This window comes from Staurois parvus, unplaced genomic scaffold (assembly GCF_062004578.1).
Source record: "Staurois parvus isolate SC_StPar_1 unplaced genomic scaffold, SC_StPar_1.0 ptg000410l, whole genome shotgun sequence".
NCBI lineage: Eukaryota > Metazoa > Chordata > Amphibia > Anura > Ranidae > Staurois > Staurois parvus.
This window is the reverse complement of record NW_028318206.1, coordinates 1,649,172-1,666,984: the sequence shown is the minus strand read 5'-3', so window position 1 is coordinate 1,666,984 and position 17,813 is coordinate 1,649,172. Positions and strand designations below refer to the sequence as shown.

At 44.1% G+C, this 17,813-nt stretch overlaps 1 protein-coding gene across 3 annotated transcripts in view; it reads right to left on the bottom strand.

The window, feature by feature from the left end:
• Positions 1-237: 237 nt before the first annotated feature.
• MAPK8IP1 (mitogen-activated protein kinase 8 interacting protein 1) overlaps positions 238-17,813 on the bottom strand; it is a 136,201-nt gene continuing 118,625 nt past the window's right edge. For all 3 annotated transcript variants that reach the window (XM_089686766.1, XM_089686767.1, XM_089686768.1), the window contains exons 7-12: positions 16,882-17,054; positions 12,213-12,319; positions 11,975-12,094; positions 6,388-6,458; positions 6,202-6,300; positions 238-2,112 (exon numbers count right to left, since the gene is read on the bottom strand). In XM_089686766.1, the coding sequence (XP_089542892.1) occupies positions 2,040-2,112; positions 6,202-6,300; positions 6,388-6,458; positions 11,975-12,094; positions 12,213-12,319; positions 16,882-17,054 (643 nt within the window). In that variant the 3' untranslated portion in view covers positions 238-2,039. The remainder of the gene's footprint in view (positions 2,113-6,201; positions 6,301-6,387; positions 6,459-11,974; positions 12,095-12,212; positions 12,320-16,881; positions 17,055-17,813) is intronic.

The window sequence follows — 17,813 nt, the reverse complement described above, 5'->3', positions numbered from 1 at the left end:
CAAGATCCATCATTGCCATGAAGACATGTGGCCATAGACAGGGAATATCTGCTTGTTCTTGTTGCCAATGACTATAAATCGCAAAGCTGAGCTCTTCATCCCTAAGTCCTCACCACTGAAGGATGAAGGTTGAGGGCATATTGGCATAAGGATTTAACCAAAAAGTTGGAGATGCTCATTGTGAGCCCCTTCATAGGTCATAAGCCACCTTCTCACCTCAAGTCATCTTTGCACAGATTGTAAAACGGGGCTGTTTATTGACACATTAAGCTTCATTTTCATAAACAAGCACCAAGGAATAAAGGTATTAATCACTAAACATTCACTGGTGGCAAATTAATCCTTCATTTAAAGGTCAACTCCAGGAAAACTAAAAGTGCTCCCATACAGTCTTGCTACTGTTAACTGCTTGTTTCTGTCTAGGGAATAGGAAAAATGGGATCTTTTATTACTCACCATAAAATCCCTATTTCTGAGTAAATCAACGGACAAAACTCTTCAACTCTTGATTGTAAGGTATTGGCGCTTCCTAAGTTTTGGGGTTAGGGATGCACATTGTCAACTGTGGCTCTTCCCTTCAGCCTGGCCTCCACCCATCGGATTGTTGCCAAGGTTCTGGCTTTGGTACTGGAGTTGCTGAGACACCGGGGTACCGGTGGAATGCCTACATGGATGATCCTTCCCAGGATCGTCCATGTAGCCATTCAGGTGATCCACTAGTGTTTCAGCAACTCCAGTACCGAAGCCAGAACCTTGGAAACAAGCCGATGGACGAAGGGAAGAGCCACAATGAACAACACGCATCACTAACCGCAAACTGTAAGAAGCGCTGCTACCTTATGGACAAGAACAGAAGAACTGTGACCCTCAATGGACATAAGAGAAAGCACTTTTACTTGCCCAATCCTCCGGTCTCTGGCAGACGGCGCACCCCTAGCTATGAACCCAGAATTGGCCTTCATAATGTCTCTTAGAGCAATGGAGCGTTGGGGAGAAGAGGCTGCAGGGGACTGGTTTAGGTACAGGAATGGAGGATCAGAAATGAAAAGTGCTTTACTCATCCCCTAAAGAGAAACAAGCAGTTAACCCTTGCAGCACAGGTGCAAACCCACAGCAAGGGAGGACTTTTAGCTTTCCTGGAGTTCAACTTTAAAGCACATGCACCCAGAAGATTCACCTGCAGTGAGTGCTTGGTGAATGTCAAATTCACAATTTTATACGATGTCTGAAGGAGAAAATGTATTGCTCCTAGCAAGCAATCATTGATCTTCAAGTCTACCCTAGACCCATAAAAGAATCTGGTAGGTAAAGGCAAGAAAACATCTTTTCATATGCTTGACCATAAGGTCCAGTGAGATTCTTGCCCATACTGATCAATTGCCCAGTGTGGGGCAGCTTATACAATGAAACCTTACATTTGATTGGTTGCTATGAACTCTAATGCTATATCTCCTTCCGTTTAGTTCTTATAATAGAGCTTCACTACCTCTGTCTCGCTTTCCACATACATCATCGCCATGTTTCACTATGCATGTAATGCAGCGACACGCTCTCTGTTACTAATATACAGTTTAATGCACGCAATCATATGCTAGCCCTCTCTTTTTAAATAAATACTATATTTCTCCATACACAGTGTCTGAGTACAAACAGTCTGTTGGCTTGCAAAGCCAGCTTGCTTTCTTCCACTCCCCTTCTACGTTCCATTGGTTTCTTCCTCTTCTTACACTTTGCACATGCTGGAACATTCCACTTGCAGTACACGGGGGAGTGCCTTAGTCCACTTGCACCCTCTGATCCTTGATTATGTAGAAGTGGGTTAAGGGCAAGTCCAAGAAGGGAGAAGGTTATTGGGGGAAGTTATATGGAGGAACCACCCATGATCACCTTGGCTGACATTCACACAACCGGTCCTCCAGTTCTTCGGGACTGAGACGAGAAGCAGGCCTCTAGCCTATTGCTCATCTCGAAGTTCGGCAGCTTCCTGCTTACATTTATAGTCCATGCACAGAACAGACGTCCGTGTTCCGAATCCATGGCTACTCCAGATATATATCTTCTGTGGGACATGTGTATTCCACAAACTCTTTGTAAAACTGTTGGAAGGCTCTCCTGAAAAAGAAAAGCCTAATATTAGTAAATGGCAGGCAGAGGTACCGGTGTGTGAAAAGGTCTGAGGAGAGGATTTTCATTGTTACAAGAATGAGACAACCACAATAGTATCCTGGTGTTGGCCCTTGGGAGAAGAAAGTAAGCCAACTGATATAGGCTTCATTCATATAGCCGCAAGAGGGTGTACCCAGGGGCAGACTGACAACTCATGGGGCCCCCGGGCAATAGGGGATCATGGGGCCCCTGTGTCCTTGCCCAAACTCAAAAAAGCCTATGAAAAAGGTACCAGGGGCATCTCATGGGGCCCCCTACTGACCCTGGGCCCTCGGGCAGTGCCTGAGTTTCCAAATGGTCAGTCCGCCCCTGGGTGTACCCCAAGGTTCTGTTCTTGGGCCCCTCCTTTTCTCTCTCTATACCTGACAAGGCTGTTGTCTGCTGTGCCTCCTGTGGTCAGTCATCCAGATTTGTGTCTCACTAATAGCGGAGGTGTGTTACTGGACAGATCACCAGGTGAAACCAGAGGGAAAAAAGTCACAGAAAAGAAAACAGATGCAGCCACCATATTTAGTGATTGGAAAGCTGCAACATAATACATTTTTGGTTTTGGGTTTAATACCTCTTGAACCACTTCAATACAGGGCACTTTCACACTTCCTGCCCACGCCAATTTTCAGCTTTCAGTGCTGTCTTTTTTTGAATGACAATTGCGCGGTCATGCAACACTGTACCAAATTAAATTTTTGATCATTTTTTGAGACAGATAGAGCTTTCTTTTGGTGGTATTTTATTACCACTTGTCCTTTTAGTTTTTGCTAAACAAATGAAAAAAGACCAAAAATTGCGAAAAAAAATGTTTTTCTGTTATAAAATTTTGCAAATAAGTAATCTTTCTTCTTCACTGATGGGCATTGATAAGCTGGACTGATGGGCACTAATGAGGAGGCACTGATAGGCTGCACTGATAATCAGGGCATTGATGATCGGTGTCCTGATTTTCAGTGTAAACGATGCACTGACAGCAGGGGCGGACTGACCATTTGGAAACTTGGGCACTACCCGAGGGCCCAGGGTCAGTAGGGGGCCCCATGAGATGCCCCTGGTATCTTTTTCATAGGTTTTTTGAGTTTGGGCAAGGACACAGGGGGTCCCATGATCCCCTATTGCCCGGGGGCCCCATGAGTTGTCAGTCTGCCCCTGACTGACAGCCTTTCCGACTATTGGCTCTCCTTCCCTCATACAGACACAGCTTGCGAGGCAAGGACTGCCAATAACCAGCAAGTCTGTTTACGTGTGATCAGCTATGATTGGACACACCGGTCACAAAACACGCCTGATGTGTGCTCCAGGAGGCGGGATTTGGGGTTCTGGGAGGACATCCATGGACATCCTCCCAGAACTGAATAACCTGCTGTAGCCATCCTACGGCTATATCGCGGGCATCAAGCAGTTAGACTGTAACTTTATAAATTATAAAATTGGGAGCAGACCAGGGGCGGACTGACCATTTGGAAACTTGGGCACTGCCTGAGGGCCCAGGGTCAGTAGGGGGCCCCAAGAGATGCCCCTGGTACCTTTTTCATAGGCTTTTTTGAGTTTGGGCAAGGACACAGGGGCCCCATGATCCCCTATTGCCCGGGGGCCCCATGAGTTGTCAGTCCACCCATAGAGCAGACATGCCCTTTATTGCAGAAGAGTCATGATATCTCTCTGCTGTAATTAAAAAAAAAATGTACCTTCAGTCTTCCCACCTCAGAGGCTGTATGGACTTACCTGCACATCCAATTTTGACAGGCGTGCAGGGATGGGGGTGCGGCCCCAAACATAGAGTGCCTGCGTTCAAGGCTGCATACCCACCCCTGTGCCATGTCATACTCAGATGTGCAGCTGATTTTGTACAGCCACCGTATCTCCATTGACTAACATAGGCTGCCTGCATGTAGCTCCCTGTTGCTAGACACACAAATAAATGGTGCTAACACACTGTATGGGCCTTTGTACCTGTGTAAATCAGCCCTAATCCTGGACTCTTCACGTGTTTTGATTTGTGATTAGTTTTGGAAATGCCCCTTTTTCCGAATTGAAATTGGTGCTTACTGGCCTTCTTTCTAGTACTCTATGCCAGTACATAGTAGTTACATAGTTAGTCTGGCTGAAAAAAAAGACAAAAGTCCATCCAGTTCAACCATTACAAAAAAAAATAAAAAAAAATAACCTATAGCCACAGTAGAGCTGAGTAACAGCTACAGCCCTCATTGAAAGAGTCCTGACATGATGAGACTTGCATTGTAATGCTGGATAAATTGAATCAGGGTGTACAATCAGTATTGAACAGAGTATAACAAGCTATGGAACCACTTACAATAACTGGGGTGCTAGCAGTAATTCTCATACTTGACCACTAGGTGATGGTAAAGTATAACAGATTCCTAGAGAATCCTACATTTTGTAGGATTTTTTTCCTTTCCTTTTACCTGGTGATCTGGTCAGTAAGTCTGTTGTTTTTTTAACAGAAAAAGCTGTCCTGCAGATGTAGCAGTTAGAGACAAACCATTTAGCACTGACAGGGGTGCTTACAATGATCAGCTTTTATTTATTCAAACAAATCTTTTTCCCAAAAGGAAAACAAACTGCTGTAACTGCAGTGTGATCTTGAGTTTACCTTCAATTTTTAGTGTATCTAAATCTGCTAGTCCATATAACACTCCCCTCCCCCCTGACTGACAATGCTGCTGTCAAAGGTGCCCCCTGTGCTCCTTCATCCAGAGTGTAGGCACCTCCTGTATTAGGGTGCCTACACTCTGGATGAAGGTGCCCGCTGTGCTCCTTCATCCAGAGTGTAGGCACCCTAATACAGGAGGTGTGCTACTGGCCAGATCACCAGGTGAAAAAAGCTTAACCACTTCCAGACCGGACACTTTCACCCCCTTCCTGTCCAGGGCAATTTTCAGCTTTCAGCGCTATCACACTTTGAATGACAATTGCGCAGTCATGCAACACTGTACCCAAATTAATTTTTTATTTTTTTGAGACAGATAAAGCTTTATTTTGGTGGTATTTATTCACCGCTGGGATTTTTATTTTTTTTGCTATGTAAATGAAAAAGTCCACAAATTTTGAACAAAACTTTTTTTTAATAAAATTAATAAAATTTAATAAAATTTTGCAAATAAATAATATTTCATCATATTTTTGCCAAAATTTATTCTGTTATCTTTTTAGTAAAAAAAAAAAAAAAAAAAAAATTAGTTTATAACCAAAAATTATAATTTTTAAACATTTTTTTGACATTTTTATTTTATTTTTTTATATTATTATTTTTTATTTATTTTTTTTTTTTACATACTGTCACCCTAGCAGTACAGTGTCACCATCGTGACACTGCACTACTTGTGGGGGGTGATGAAGATTTTTTTCTTTTTTTTTTTACACCGATTGCTTTTACACCCATATAGGATGTAAAAGCAATCATTTCTCTCTCTGTGTGCATTCTTGCACTCATTGAGAAGTACTGAGTGAGCTGTGATTGGTCACAGCTTGTCACATGGTACAAGGCTGTTGTGAATAGCCTTGTACCATGTGACCTCTGTGATCATTCACAGATTTCACACGTAGTAAGCAATGATGTCACAAGTGACATCTTGCTTACTACTTTGCATGTGATCACTGATTGGCCAATCAGTGATCACATGATCGGGACCTCGTACAGACGATCGGTGTTTCACTGTGTCCGGGGGACACAGCGGGCACCAGATCGCGGTGCTGCGCGCTCCCAGGGAGCGTGCACAAGCAGGGTGCGGGGAGGCCGTTCATAAACGGCCACCCGACCCTGCACTGCCACCGTCCGGCCGTTTATATGCAACGGCCGGTCGGGAAGTGGTTAAAAAAAGAATGCAGCCATCGCATCTAATGATTGGAAGGCTGCAATATTACAATTTTTGTTTTGAATTTAATGCAGCGTAACGAAAATGTACTCAATTATAATTCAGTTCACTAGGGGGCGCTCCAGTCTTACTATTTACAGCTCAGTGGCCAGGCTGTTGCATGTTTGATGCACAAGTACTCTTACTCAGACACTGCCCGGAGACTTACCCGACAGATTCTGCCAGGGGTTTGGTAGATTCCTCGGAGACAAATACATGACATGCAAACCGATGGTCTGAAGGATGCTTAGTGATGAAGCCAAAATATCTGCGGAGACAAAGGATCAAGTGGTAAAAGGTATTGTGGAATGACAGGGACAAGACACTCAAGCATCCCACTCCACTCAATACTCACTTGCTGTTCTTAGGGTGGTAGCCACAGAAAGAAATATTCTTTAGCTGGAAGAAATGGCTGCATGTGTTCACCTGTTAGGGAAACAAAGGACAGCTGCTTACAATGTGTAGTAAAGAAATACATCATCCTTCTAATTCTCATTGGTGACATTTTCCTTGGTGATTTGTGTGGTTTACTTAACTGGACTTGCTTTGAGTCAGAGATCCTATTCTCAGCAAGAGGTACCTAAAGTGGTTGTAATCTCTTACATGTAACATTGAAGCAAATCCTCCTACATAAGTTGTATCTGTTCATCGGCATCCCTTTCTCCTCTACAGCCTGCTAAAGTACACATTTTGCACAGCATTCCTTAGCGCCAGAAGGTAGGGGGTGGAGATCTGACATCACACACTGCACAGCACTGAGCAGGAACCTGAGTGTAATCTGGGACCTGAGTGGCCACACTCTCTTCACACAGTCTCATAGGGAAACTTGAAAGACTGAGGCTGCCAATCACCTGCTGTGTGCTGGAGGGGAGGGGGGGCAGGACCATCTCCCAGGATTGTTTGATGTCTGCATAGACCAGGGGTGTCAAACTCCATTTCATCGCAGGCCGTATCAGCATTAGGTTGCCGTCAAAGGGCCAGTTGTATCTGGAAGTCTAGATGTCCAGAGCACCCCACCCCCACTACATCACATGTGAAGAATCCAACACCCTCCCTAACGTCACTGTGTACTCCCTTTGGGGGCAGAGCTGGAAAGCAGAAAGTGCAGGGTCTGGAGGAGGACCAGAGGGCCTTACGGACCTACATTGTTCCTTTATGTGATATGATGTACCGAGGGTTTGAGCTGGATTCTGTCTGACAAGCTCATGCTCATGTTGGTTTGTAAGTATATTACTTATCACTAAATGTTATTAGTAAAAGATATCGAAGGATAATGCACTAGGCTGTTGCACCCTTTGCTCCGTATATTTTATGGTGACTCATGCAGATAGCAGATAAATGAAAGAGGAGACAGAAATCACACTAAGGCAAGGAAACCCAATAGAAGAATATGCTTTGTTCATTTTTCATTTCAGAGGTTTATAAAAATGTAAAAATCGGGAGCAGGCAGGTTCTTGCCTGCAGAAGAGTCCTGCGATGTCTCTTCTGTAACAAAACACACCTTCCTGTTTGCAATCTGTAGAATATACAATCTCAGTACACCTCAGTTTGCACACTTCACAAATCAAGATGGCGGAAGGTCCTGAATCCAGGTGAGGTTGGGGAGATGGCCAATCACAATCCACCGGGAGAAGTAATGTGTGTGGTGTTGAAACGCGTAGGGGCAGTAGCTTGGATGATGTCACGATGCTCTTTAGGATTAGAGAGTATAGAAATCATAGCGGTGAGGGTGGTATTGCACAGGACCGCCATTTCTCATATTCATGCTGTAAATATCTGGTGCACCTTTCACAAGGGAGCGCATTTTTTCTGTTTTTTGAAGCAATTAAACATTTTAAAGGATAAAACACTATGTGGACATTGATTCGGGATATACAAAAGGAGATGCACATGGTCCAACAAAGGGACAAAAGGCGCCGTATGACCGAACAGTTGATGTTGAGGTCCTATATTGAAGGTGAGTGGACATCTGGTGGTAGTGCAGTCATTCAATATTGCTGGATCAAGCAAAGTGTGGCACTTATTTTAAAGGCACAAGACCTTGTTTTCTGATTGTGGAGGACTTTATTTGGATGAACATTCGTCATATAATTTATTTGTCACATAGCACTGCTATTACTTCATGATTTAGTAGAGGGTGTTATTTCACTAAACAGCGCTGCACAATATTGTTCAAGATCAACAATACAATCATCAGTCCCTCCCCTCATGCCAGGGTACTAGGTGTAATCCTAGACTCCCATCTGTCCTTTCAGCCCCAAATCCAATCACTGTCCAAATCTTATAGACTTCACCTCCGCAACATCTCCAAGATACGCCCGTTCCTAACCTCGGAAACTACTGAGCAACTTATTCACTCCCTGGTTATCTCTCGCCTTGACTATTGTAACTCCCTCCTCATTGGCTGACCTCATCGCAGGCTATCCCCTCTTCAGTCTATCATGAATGCTGCTGCCAGACTCATCCACCGTACTAACCATTCTGTATCTGCCACCCCTCTCTGCCAATCCCTCCACTGGCCTCCACTCAGTGTCCTCCATCCCTCTCTGCCAATCCCTCCACTGGCCTCCACTCAGTGTCCTCCATCCCTCTCTGCCAATCCCTCCACTGGCCTCCACTTAGTGTCCTCCATCCCTCTCTGCCAATCCCTCCACTGGCCTCCACTTAGTGTCCTCCATCCCTCTCTGCCAATCCCTCCACTGGCCTCCACTCAGTGTCCTCCATCCCTCTCTGCCAATCCCTCCACTGGCCTGCACTCAGTGACCTCCATCCCTCTCTGCCAATCCCTCCACTGGCTTCCCATTGCCCAAAGAATAAAATTCAAAACATTAACAATAACATATAAAGCCATTTATAACTCCTCCCCAAATTACATCACCGATCTTGTCTCCAAATATCACCCAAACCATACTCTCCGCTCCTTGCAAGACCTCCTGCTCTCTAGCTCCTTTGTCTGCTCCTCCCATGCTCGTCTCCAGGACTTCTCCAGAGCTTCCCCCATCCTCTGGAACTTTCTACCCCAATCTATCCGACTATCGCCTACTCTGCCCACTTTTAGGCGATCTCTGAAAACCTTTCTCTTCAGGAAAGCCTATCCCACCTTCAGCTAATAATGGAATCTTCTATTCCTCCTACCAGTCCATCCCCCACAGTTACTACCTTTTGTATCACTAGCCCCTCCCTCTTAGATTGTACGCTCCAAGGGGCAGGGCCCTCCTAACCCTCTTGTATTGAACTGTATTGTTGCTGTATTGTCTCCCTTTTTATTGTAAAGCGCTGAGCAAAGGGTTGGCGCTATATAAATCCTGTATAATAATAGTAAGTCAAGGCTGGGGAGATGTCAGTGCTGGCGAGAGAGCATTCAGAGGTGAGTTCAGTTCCGCTTGAAAGTCCAAATTAACTCTCACACTTTTGTATCTCATTCATTTGGGCGCAGAGTCCCGTAGAGCATGCAAGTTGTTGGACTACAGTGTCTATGTATTTTGTGCAACAACTATGAGGTGGTATCAAAAAGCTTTGTAACACGCCAACAGATGGCAGCACAAGGTTGCATGCACAGTCACAGGGAGCACCAATCTTCATAAGTCAAAAGGCATCATCCTGAGTATTTCGGGAGCTGTGCAACTGGTTCTATTCTGACCATATGCATTACCAGGTCTGCTCTTTCTTCATGGACAGCAAGTTAGAACAAAGAGCAAATGTGAAGTTCTGCATGAAACCCGTGCACCCAAGTTTCGTCACTGGTATGATCCTAGACATGACGGATGGATCATCCATGTCATGATGACAGAGTTCTTGGCAGACTTCAACGTGGTGTTCATTCTGCTCCTGGGTCAGCAGCCTGGGGAAGAACTTGGCAGCAACACTGCGCATGTTCAAATCACACGTGAGGATTGCCTGCACTGTTCCGTATGACACCCCGACAATGGGGGCAATGTTGTGCATTGTTCTCCAACGATCATCAAGTTGCCAATGGTTTTGACATTTCCGGGGGTTAAGCTCGTTGAAGGTCTTCCTGATCTCTCGTCGTCTTCCACTGATATTTTTCCACTCTTGAAGCTTGTGTGCCACTCAAAACACCTCGAACGATGCCTAGTCAAACGTCTCTGTGGCAGATTTCACTTTCTCTTTGTTCTAACTTGCTGTCCATGATGAAATAACAGACGTGGTAATGCATATGCTAGTTTCATATCGAAAATGAAGAAGTTACGAAAATTCTCGTACGACAGAATACAACTTCAGAAGTAATGTATTGAATTTTATTCTTTTGTTTCCGAGCATGCGTGCTCTTGATCACTCCATTTTTTATGGACAAATACTGTACTGATTAAAGGAAAATCATTTGTTCTGTTATCGTACGAGAAACATTTTCGTGCTTGTCCCTTCGGATATTGTTGCATGAACTGTCATGATTGGTTCTAACGAACAGATCCAATTATCTGATCGTGTGTACTAGGCATAAGGCTCTCATTGGGAGACTGAGCATCTCTGGGGGGGTGGAGCCTGCAAGGCTTCTCATTTGACAGGGGCAAGGCTTGCCTTCTGCTGGTGCATGTGTAAGGCTGCAGACTGTGAGTGAGAGCAACAGGGGTCTGTGGCAAGTTACATAGTTAATCTGGCTGAAAAAAGACAAAAGTCCATCCAGTTCAACCAAAGAAGATATACTCCTACACCCACAGTTCATCCAGAGGAAGGCATAAAAACCCAGTAAAGCATGATCCAATTTACTCTTGCAGGGAAAAAAATTCCTTCCCGCTCCTGAGTGAATGTGACAGTGAAGTAGTACTACTATTGTGCAGACAGGGATGCTGGGGGGTGGTTATGCTGAGACTTGTAGTTCCATATCAGCTGGAGAGTCTCCTATTGCTGTTCTTTCAGGTGAACCACAAGTCCCAGCATGCTGACCTCTATCCCAGGCAAACAGAGTATGCTGTGACTTGTAGTTCTTGACCGCTCAGGAATAGGTCCAATGTGGAACTGAAAGTCCCAGCATATTCATTTACTACAGAAACCGGTACAAGGGGGTACCCCTGGATATCAGAGACTGCTGGAAGTTGTAGTTCTAGCCCACACAGTAACCACAATGTCCCTTTCACCTCTCTAGAAGTGATCACCAGTGACTGCTGGGGAACTAATAATCGCATCATAGCTTGTGACTTTCAGGACCCCCAGGGACTTTTAGTTCTACACGCATATCATAGGGTTCCTGGTGATGCTCATATTAGTAATACGGGCTGGCATGCTGATTATTGCAGTCCCTCCATTCAGTGGCAGCTTCACCTAATGCTGAGATTGATGGTGGCGGTCAGAGATGGCAGAAGCTGGCATGCTGGTACCTATAGTCCCCCCAGGCTGAGGGTGGTGGAGGAGAGCAGCTCAGTACAGCCAGCACAACGCATGTTAGTGGAGAGCAGACCAACCAACACCGATTGGCACCGGATCCAGAAGTGGAAAAGAGGGGGATGGGGGGCACTGTGAGGGGGTGCAGAGTGAGGGGAAAAGCAGATAGGATCAGGGGGTCTGCTGGTAATTCTGGGAGTCAGAAAATGTAAAAGCGTCAGGAAATTTATAGGAAGGTCAGGGGACTTGTATGGGGTTAGAGAAGGTGTAGGGAGATGTTATAGGGGGCAGAAAAATTGTGGGGGTGTAATGTTACATAGAGGGTATAAAGCACTGCATAAATTGTAGTCTCTCTCTCTCTCTATATATATATATATAGATACCTGAAACATATAAATTAATATGTTAATGATATGCTTCATGTAACCATATTAAATGAATGCCCCACTCCTAATTAAAATAGATGCTCCACCTACATTGTCTTTCTGGACGCACAGAAAAAAAAACGTGTCCCCCAAAAACGTTTTTGAAATGTCAAGTATGCAATGTGAAATAAAATCCCAGAATACCACGGGCCCATCTTCCTGATATGGTTACAGTACCTGGCTATGATCGTGAGGATCCTCCCCGTGCACTGCAATCTTTAACCCCCGCAGACTGATCTCCAGGATGCAGCTTGAGGGCGGGTTTGACAGCACTGTAAGGCGACGGGACATAGCAATCTGGAAAAAAAGTAAAACACAGAATCATTCAAAAAATAGCACCACTCTGAACATTGGGGAGGTCCAGGACCATTGTCCTTTACAAGTAACTTTGGTCACTTCTGAATGCAGTACCCACCTTTTGCATGGCGGTGCAGAGAACGTCAGTCCCTTTGTGATATGGAACCTGCACCGAACCGAGGAACTTCACCCAAAACTGATCCACCCAATCAGAGGCTCGAGTTTCTGTACAGAACAGGAAAAGTGTTAAAGCTGAACGTTGGGATCTCAACCAATACCCTCCATGGCAAGGTGACCCTTGTGTTGTAGGAATCTGACTTTAGAATTGTAAAGTAATGGCTTAGAGCCTCTTTATTCTCTGGAAGTAACCAATCCCCATCATGTAATACATCCATATCATGGAGGAAGGATAAAATGGTGGTGGTAGATCAAAGGTTGGGAATTAAAGCACTCATCATAAACCAAGAGGATCCCATGATGGGCTGAATGATGGGCATGCTTTCGTTTGGTAACATGAACAGTGACATTGGAGTAGATTTCTCCATTTTCATCTCTCAGTGTTTTCATCATTTAGATGAGGTAGTTTTGTGAGGATTATGGCATTTAGATTGTGCGCCCCTTAAGGGTTAGGGACTGATGTGAATTTACAATATACAGTCAGGTCCATAAATATTGGGACATCGACACAATTCTAACATTTTTGGCTCTTTACATCACCACAATGGATTTAAAATGAAACTAACAAGATGTGCTTTAATTTCAGACTGTCAGCTTTAATTTGAGGGTATTTACATCCAAATCAGGTGAACGGTGTAGGAATTACAACAGTTTGCATATGTACCTCCCACTTGTTAAGGGACCAAAACTAATGGGACAGAATAATAATCATAAATCAAACTTTCACTTTTTAATACTTGGTTGTAAATCCTTTGCAGTCAATTACAGCCTGAAGTCTGGAACGCATAGACATCACCAGACGCTGGGTTTCATCCCTGGTGATGCTCTGCCAGGCCTCTACTGCAACTGTCTTCAGTTCCTGCTTGTTCTTGGGGCATTTTCCCTCCAGTTTTGTCTTCAGCAAGTGAAATGCATGCTCAATCGGATTCAGGTCAGGTGATTGACTTGGCCATTGCAGAACATTCCACTTCTTTCCCTTAAACTCTTTGGTTGCTTTTGCAGTCTGCTTTGGGTCATTGTCCATCTGCACTGTGAAGTGGCGTCCAATGAGTTGTGAAGCATTTGGCTGAATATGAGCAGATAATATTGCCCGAAACACTTCAGAATTCATCCTGCTGCTTTTGTCAGCAGTAACATCATCAATAAATACAAGAGAACCAGTTCCATTGGCAGCCATACATGCCCACGCCATGACACTACCACCACCATGCTTCACTGATGAGGTGGTATGCTTAGGATCATGAGCAGTTCCTTTCCTTCTCCATACTCTTCTCTTCCCATCACTCTGGTACAAGTTGATCTTGGTCTCATCTGTCCATAGGATGTTGTTCCAGAACTGTGAAGGCTTTTTTAGATGTCGTTTGGCAAACTCTAATCTGGCCTTCCTGTTGTTGAGGCTCACCAATGGTTTACATCTTGTGGTGAACCCTCTGTATTCACTCTGGTGAAGTCTTCTCTTGATTGTTGACTTGGACACACATACACCTACCTCCTGGAGAGTGTTCTTGATCTGGCCAATTGTTGTGAAGGGTGTTTTCTTCACCAGGTAAAGAATTTTCCGGTCATCCACCACAGTTGTTTTCCGTGGTCTTCCGGGTCTTTTGGTATTGCTGAGCTCACAGGTGCGTTCCTTCTTTTTAAGAATGTTCCAAACAGTTGTTTTGGCCACGCCTAATGTTTTTGCTATCTCTCTGATGGGTTTGTTTTGTTTTTTCAGCCTAATGATGGCTTGCTTCACTGATAGTGACAGCTCTTTGGATCTCATCTTGAGAGTTGACAGCAACAGATTCCAAACGCAAATAGCACACTTGAAATGAACTCTGGACCTTTTATCTGCTCATTGTAATTGGGATAATGAGGGAATAACACACACCTGGCCATGGAACAGCTGAGAAGCCAATTGTACCATTACTTTTGGTCCCTTAACAAGTGGGAGGCACATATGCAAACTGTTGTAATTCCTACACCGTTCACCTGATTTGGATGTAAATACCCTCATATTAAAGCTAACAGTCTGCAGTTAAAGCACATCTTGTTTGTTTTATTTCAAATCCATTGTGGTGGTGTATAGAGCCAAAAATTTTAGAATTGTGTCGATGTCCCAATATTTATGGACCTGACTGTATATGTAAAGCGCTGAGTAAATTGACAGCACTATATAAGTACCTGAAATGAATAAATACATTTTATAAAATAAAACTGCTAATCCCATGGAGAGGATGTCGATGGGCAGGTAATTTGGTGATATTCATAACTACGAAAAACTTTCCAGTAATAAACTTATTGTGCAGGGCTTTCCAATGCCAGTCGCACAGGGGGTGGGCGGCTGACCACTCTGTAGGCCCCTGGTGCCCAATCTGAGGCCCTATGGTATATGATTTGCTCAGGGGCGGACTGACCATTTGGAAACTCGGGCACTGCCTGAGGGCCCGGGGTCAGTAGAGGGCCCCATGAGATGCCCCTGGTACCTTTTTCATAAGCTTTTTTGAGTTTGGGCAAGGACACAGGGGCCCCATGATCCCCTATTGCCCGGAGGCCCCATGAGTTGTCAGTCCATCCCTGGATGTGCGGCTCTCAGCAGTCTGTAGGGGGAACATTGATTAAGGTAATTGCACTGATCTCTACTAGCCTCATGTAGCATGTTCCCAGTTTCATATTGTCTTCTGTAGTATATCTCCAGCCAAAAATGCAGCATTTCCACAATCTCTGACCCTCATTTTCTCTACAAGTCCTCATGCACACGGGACGTTTTGATAACGCTGGTAATGTTAGCTGTGTAAAGTCACGTTAAAAACTTGAGTTTTTCTGCTTTTTTTAGCGTTTTTGCATTAGCGTTTAGCTGCGTTTTCCCGCCTTTACAGTTTTTAGAATTTTTTTTACCCCCCCTAATTTTTTGGGGGGGGGGGTCAAAAAAGTCCAAAACACCTGTGTTTTACCGCGTTTTTCAGCGTTAGAGCGTTTTTACAGCTAAAAAAACTCCTCTAGAAATCCACTAGTCCTGGGGTTTTTTTCCAGCCAAAAAACATTGATTACAGTGTATGTGTGCATGGACACATAGGATAACATGCTGGGGGGGTTTACTGGCTGTAGAATAAAACTTTAAAAGCCAAAAACAACCAATGTAAAATTGTCAAGTGCGCGGCTGGGCAAAACACCGTTTTAAAACGTGTGTTTTCAAAACAGGTAGGGGGCTCGCACGAGGCGCGCCACCGCCCTACCTGTCCCACCGATCATGGCCGCGGATGTCAGTTGCCGGGTCACAGCCGGTCGTTACCAGCTATGTCCCGGCGATTAGCGGCAATCACTGACAGAGATCACAGCTGCAGTAGCTGTGCTTTCTGTCAGTTCCCTGACAGCTCCTGACACGCTGATCGGAACAGAAGAGTTTATCTGTCTGGATCAGTGTGTCTCCCACCCCCCGCCCCCTAGTTAAACACTCCCCTCACACAGTTAACCCTTTCAGTGAATAATAAAGTTAACCCCTTCCTCCACAGTGCCATTAGTACAGTGTCAGTGTTTTTTTTTTTGCACTGATCACTGTATTGGTGTCACTGGGGATGTCAGTGACCCCAAATCACTTCCCCCCCAGTGTCAGAATGTCCGCCGTGGTCCCGCAGTCCCGCTATAAGTCGCTGATCGGTGCCATAAGTCGCTGATCGCCGCCATTATTAGTATAAAAAAAATGAAAAATCTCAGTATCTTTCCCGCCATTTGTAAACGCTATAACTTTAACGTAAACCAATTAATTTACACGTATTGGGTTTTTTTTTTAGCAAAGACATGTCGCAGAATACATTTTGGCAGAAATTTATGACTAAATTTGATTTTTACATTTTTTTTTACTGGACGTTTTATAGCACAAAGTCCAAAATATTGTAAAAAAACAATTGTCAAAATTGTCAGCCTTTTCTTTTTATAGCGCAAAAAATAAAAAACGCACAGGCGATCAAATACCACCGAAAGAAAGCACAATTTGTGGGAAAAAAAGGAGGTAAATTTCATTTATGTACCGTATTACATGACCGCGCAATTGTCCGTTACACTAGCGCAGCGCTGTATAGCAAAAAAATGGCGTAAATTGCAGTATCTATACCATAGTTTGTAGACGCTATAACTGTCACACAAAGCAATCAATATACACTTATTGGGATTTCTTTTACCAAAAACATGTAGCAGAATACATTTTGGCCTAAATTTATAACTAACTTTGAGTTTACTATATATTTTTTATAGCTGAAAGTAAAAAATATTGTTTTTCTTCAAAATTTTTGGTCTTTTTTTGTTTATAGCGTGAAAAATAAAAAGCGCACAGGTGATCAAATACCACTGAAAGAAAGCTCTATGTGTGAAAAAAAGGACGTAAATTTCCTTTGGGTGCAGCATTGCATGACCGCGCAATTATCAGTTGAATTAGTGCAGCGCCGAGTAGCAAAAAGAGGCCTGGTCATTAAGGGGGGTAAATCCTCAGGAGGGCAAGTGGTTAAAAGCAGGCCAGCAATGGCATACCCCATATTCTTTCCCTGTGCGTTCCTTTTAATCTTCTAGTTAAACAAGCAGACACATTCTCCTGCGTTACTGTTGTCACCTAACCAGCGAGGAGGCCCTCTCACCTGCTAAGTGATCTGGTTCCTTCATCACCTGGACTGCATAGTAAGCAGGAAAGATCCCTTTCTCCCCAGTTCTCATGTTATACGCCTCATACCAGTAATCCTCAGCTTGGACCTCCACATAAAGCGGATCCTCTGCCTCCAGCTCTAGCTCCCCTGGGTGGCGGGGCATGAACCTGCAACCAAGAGTAAAAAATCAGATCTTGATGACTCTGTGTACAGAAAATGCCTCAGCATGTGATTGACATTCAGCTACAGCAATACGTGGCAGGCTAAAAAATGAAAAGGAAGACTCAGACTATCTGTATGGTGTCACTGGTGTATCTATAGATAAAAAAACCTTTTCATTTTCTATTTTTCTATTATAATTTTTCTATTATAATTTAGGGAAAAAGCCATTGTGCCAACTTGAAATCCAAATCAACAATTTACTGACATCCCAAATCAGTACACAACACATAACATGGGACTGATATGGGACTTCAGTAAATTGTTGATTTGGATTTGAAGCTGGCATGATGGCTTTTTCTACACTTGAATTTACATGGTGCCACCAATTAGCCGTGCACTCATCCCTATATATGGGTCAACATGAAGTTGTGTGGCAGGGTTTGATGTGCTGTAGGTTTTTATTGTTTTATTGCTGTATGAGTCCCTCCAAGGTAAATTCATAAAAAGTAATGGGAATTCCAATGCTTTACAGTTGTCATCAGAAGAGGTGGTGAGGGGAAACCTTTCATAGAGACACTTAGTACAGTGATAACTAAAAGGGGGATTCCCCTCAGTTTGGAGAGATTTCTTGCTACTTGTCAACAGGACACAGACAGCAAAAAAAAAAAAAAATGATAGAGGTTTAACTCTTCCTTATTCTTGCTATAAGCAGGGGCGGACTGACCATTTGGAAACTCGGGCACTGTCCGAGGGCCCGGGGTCAG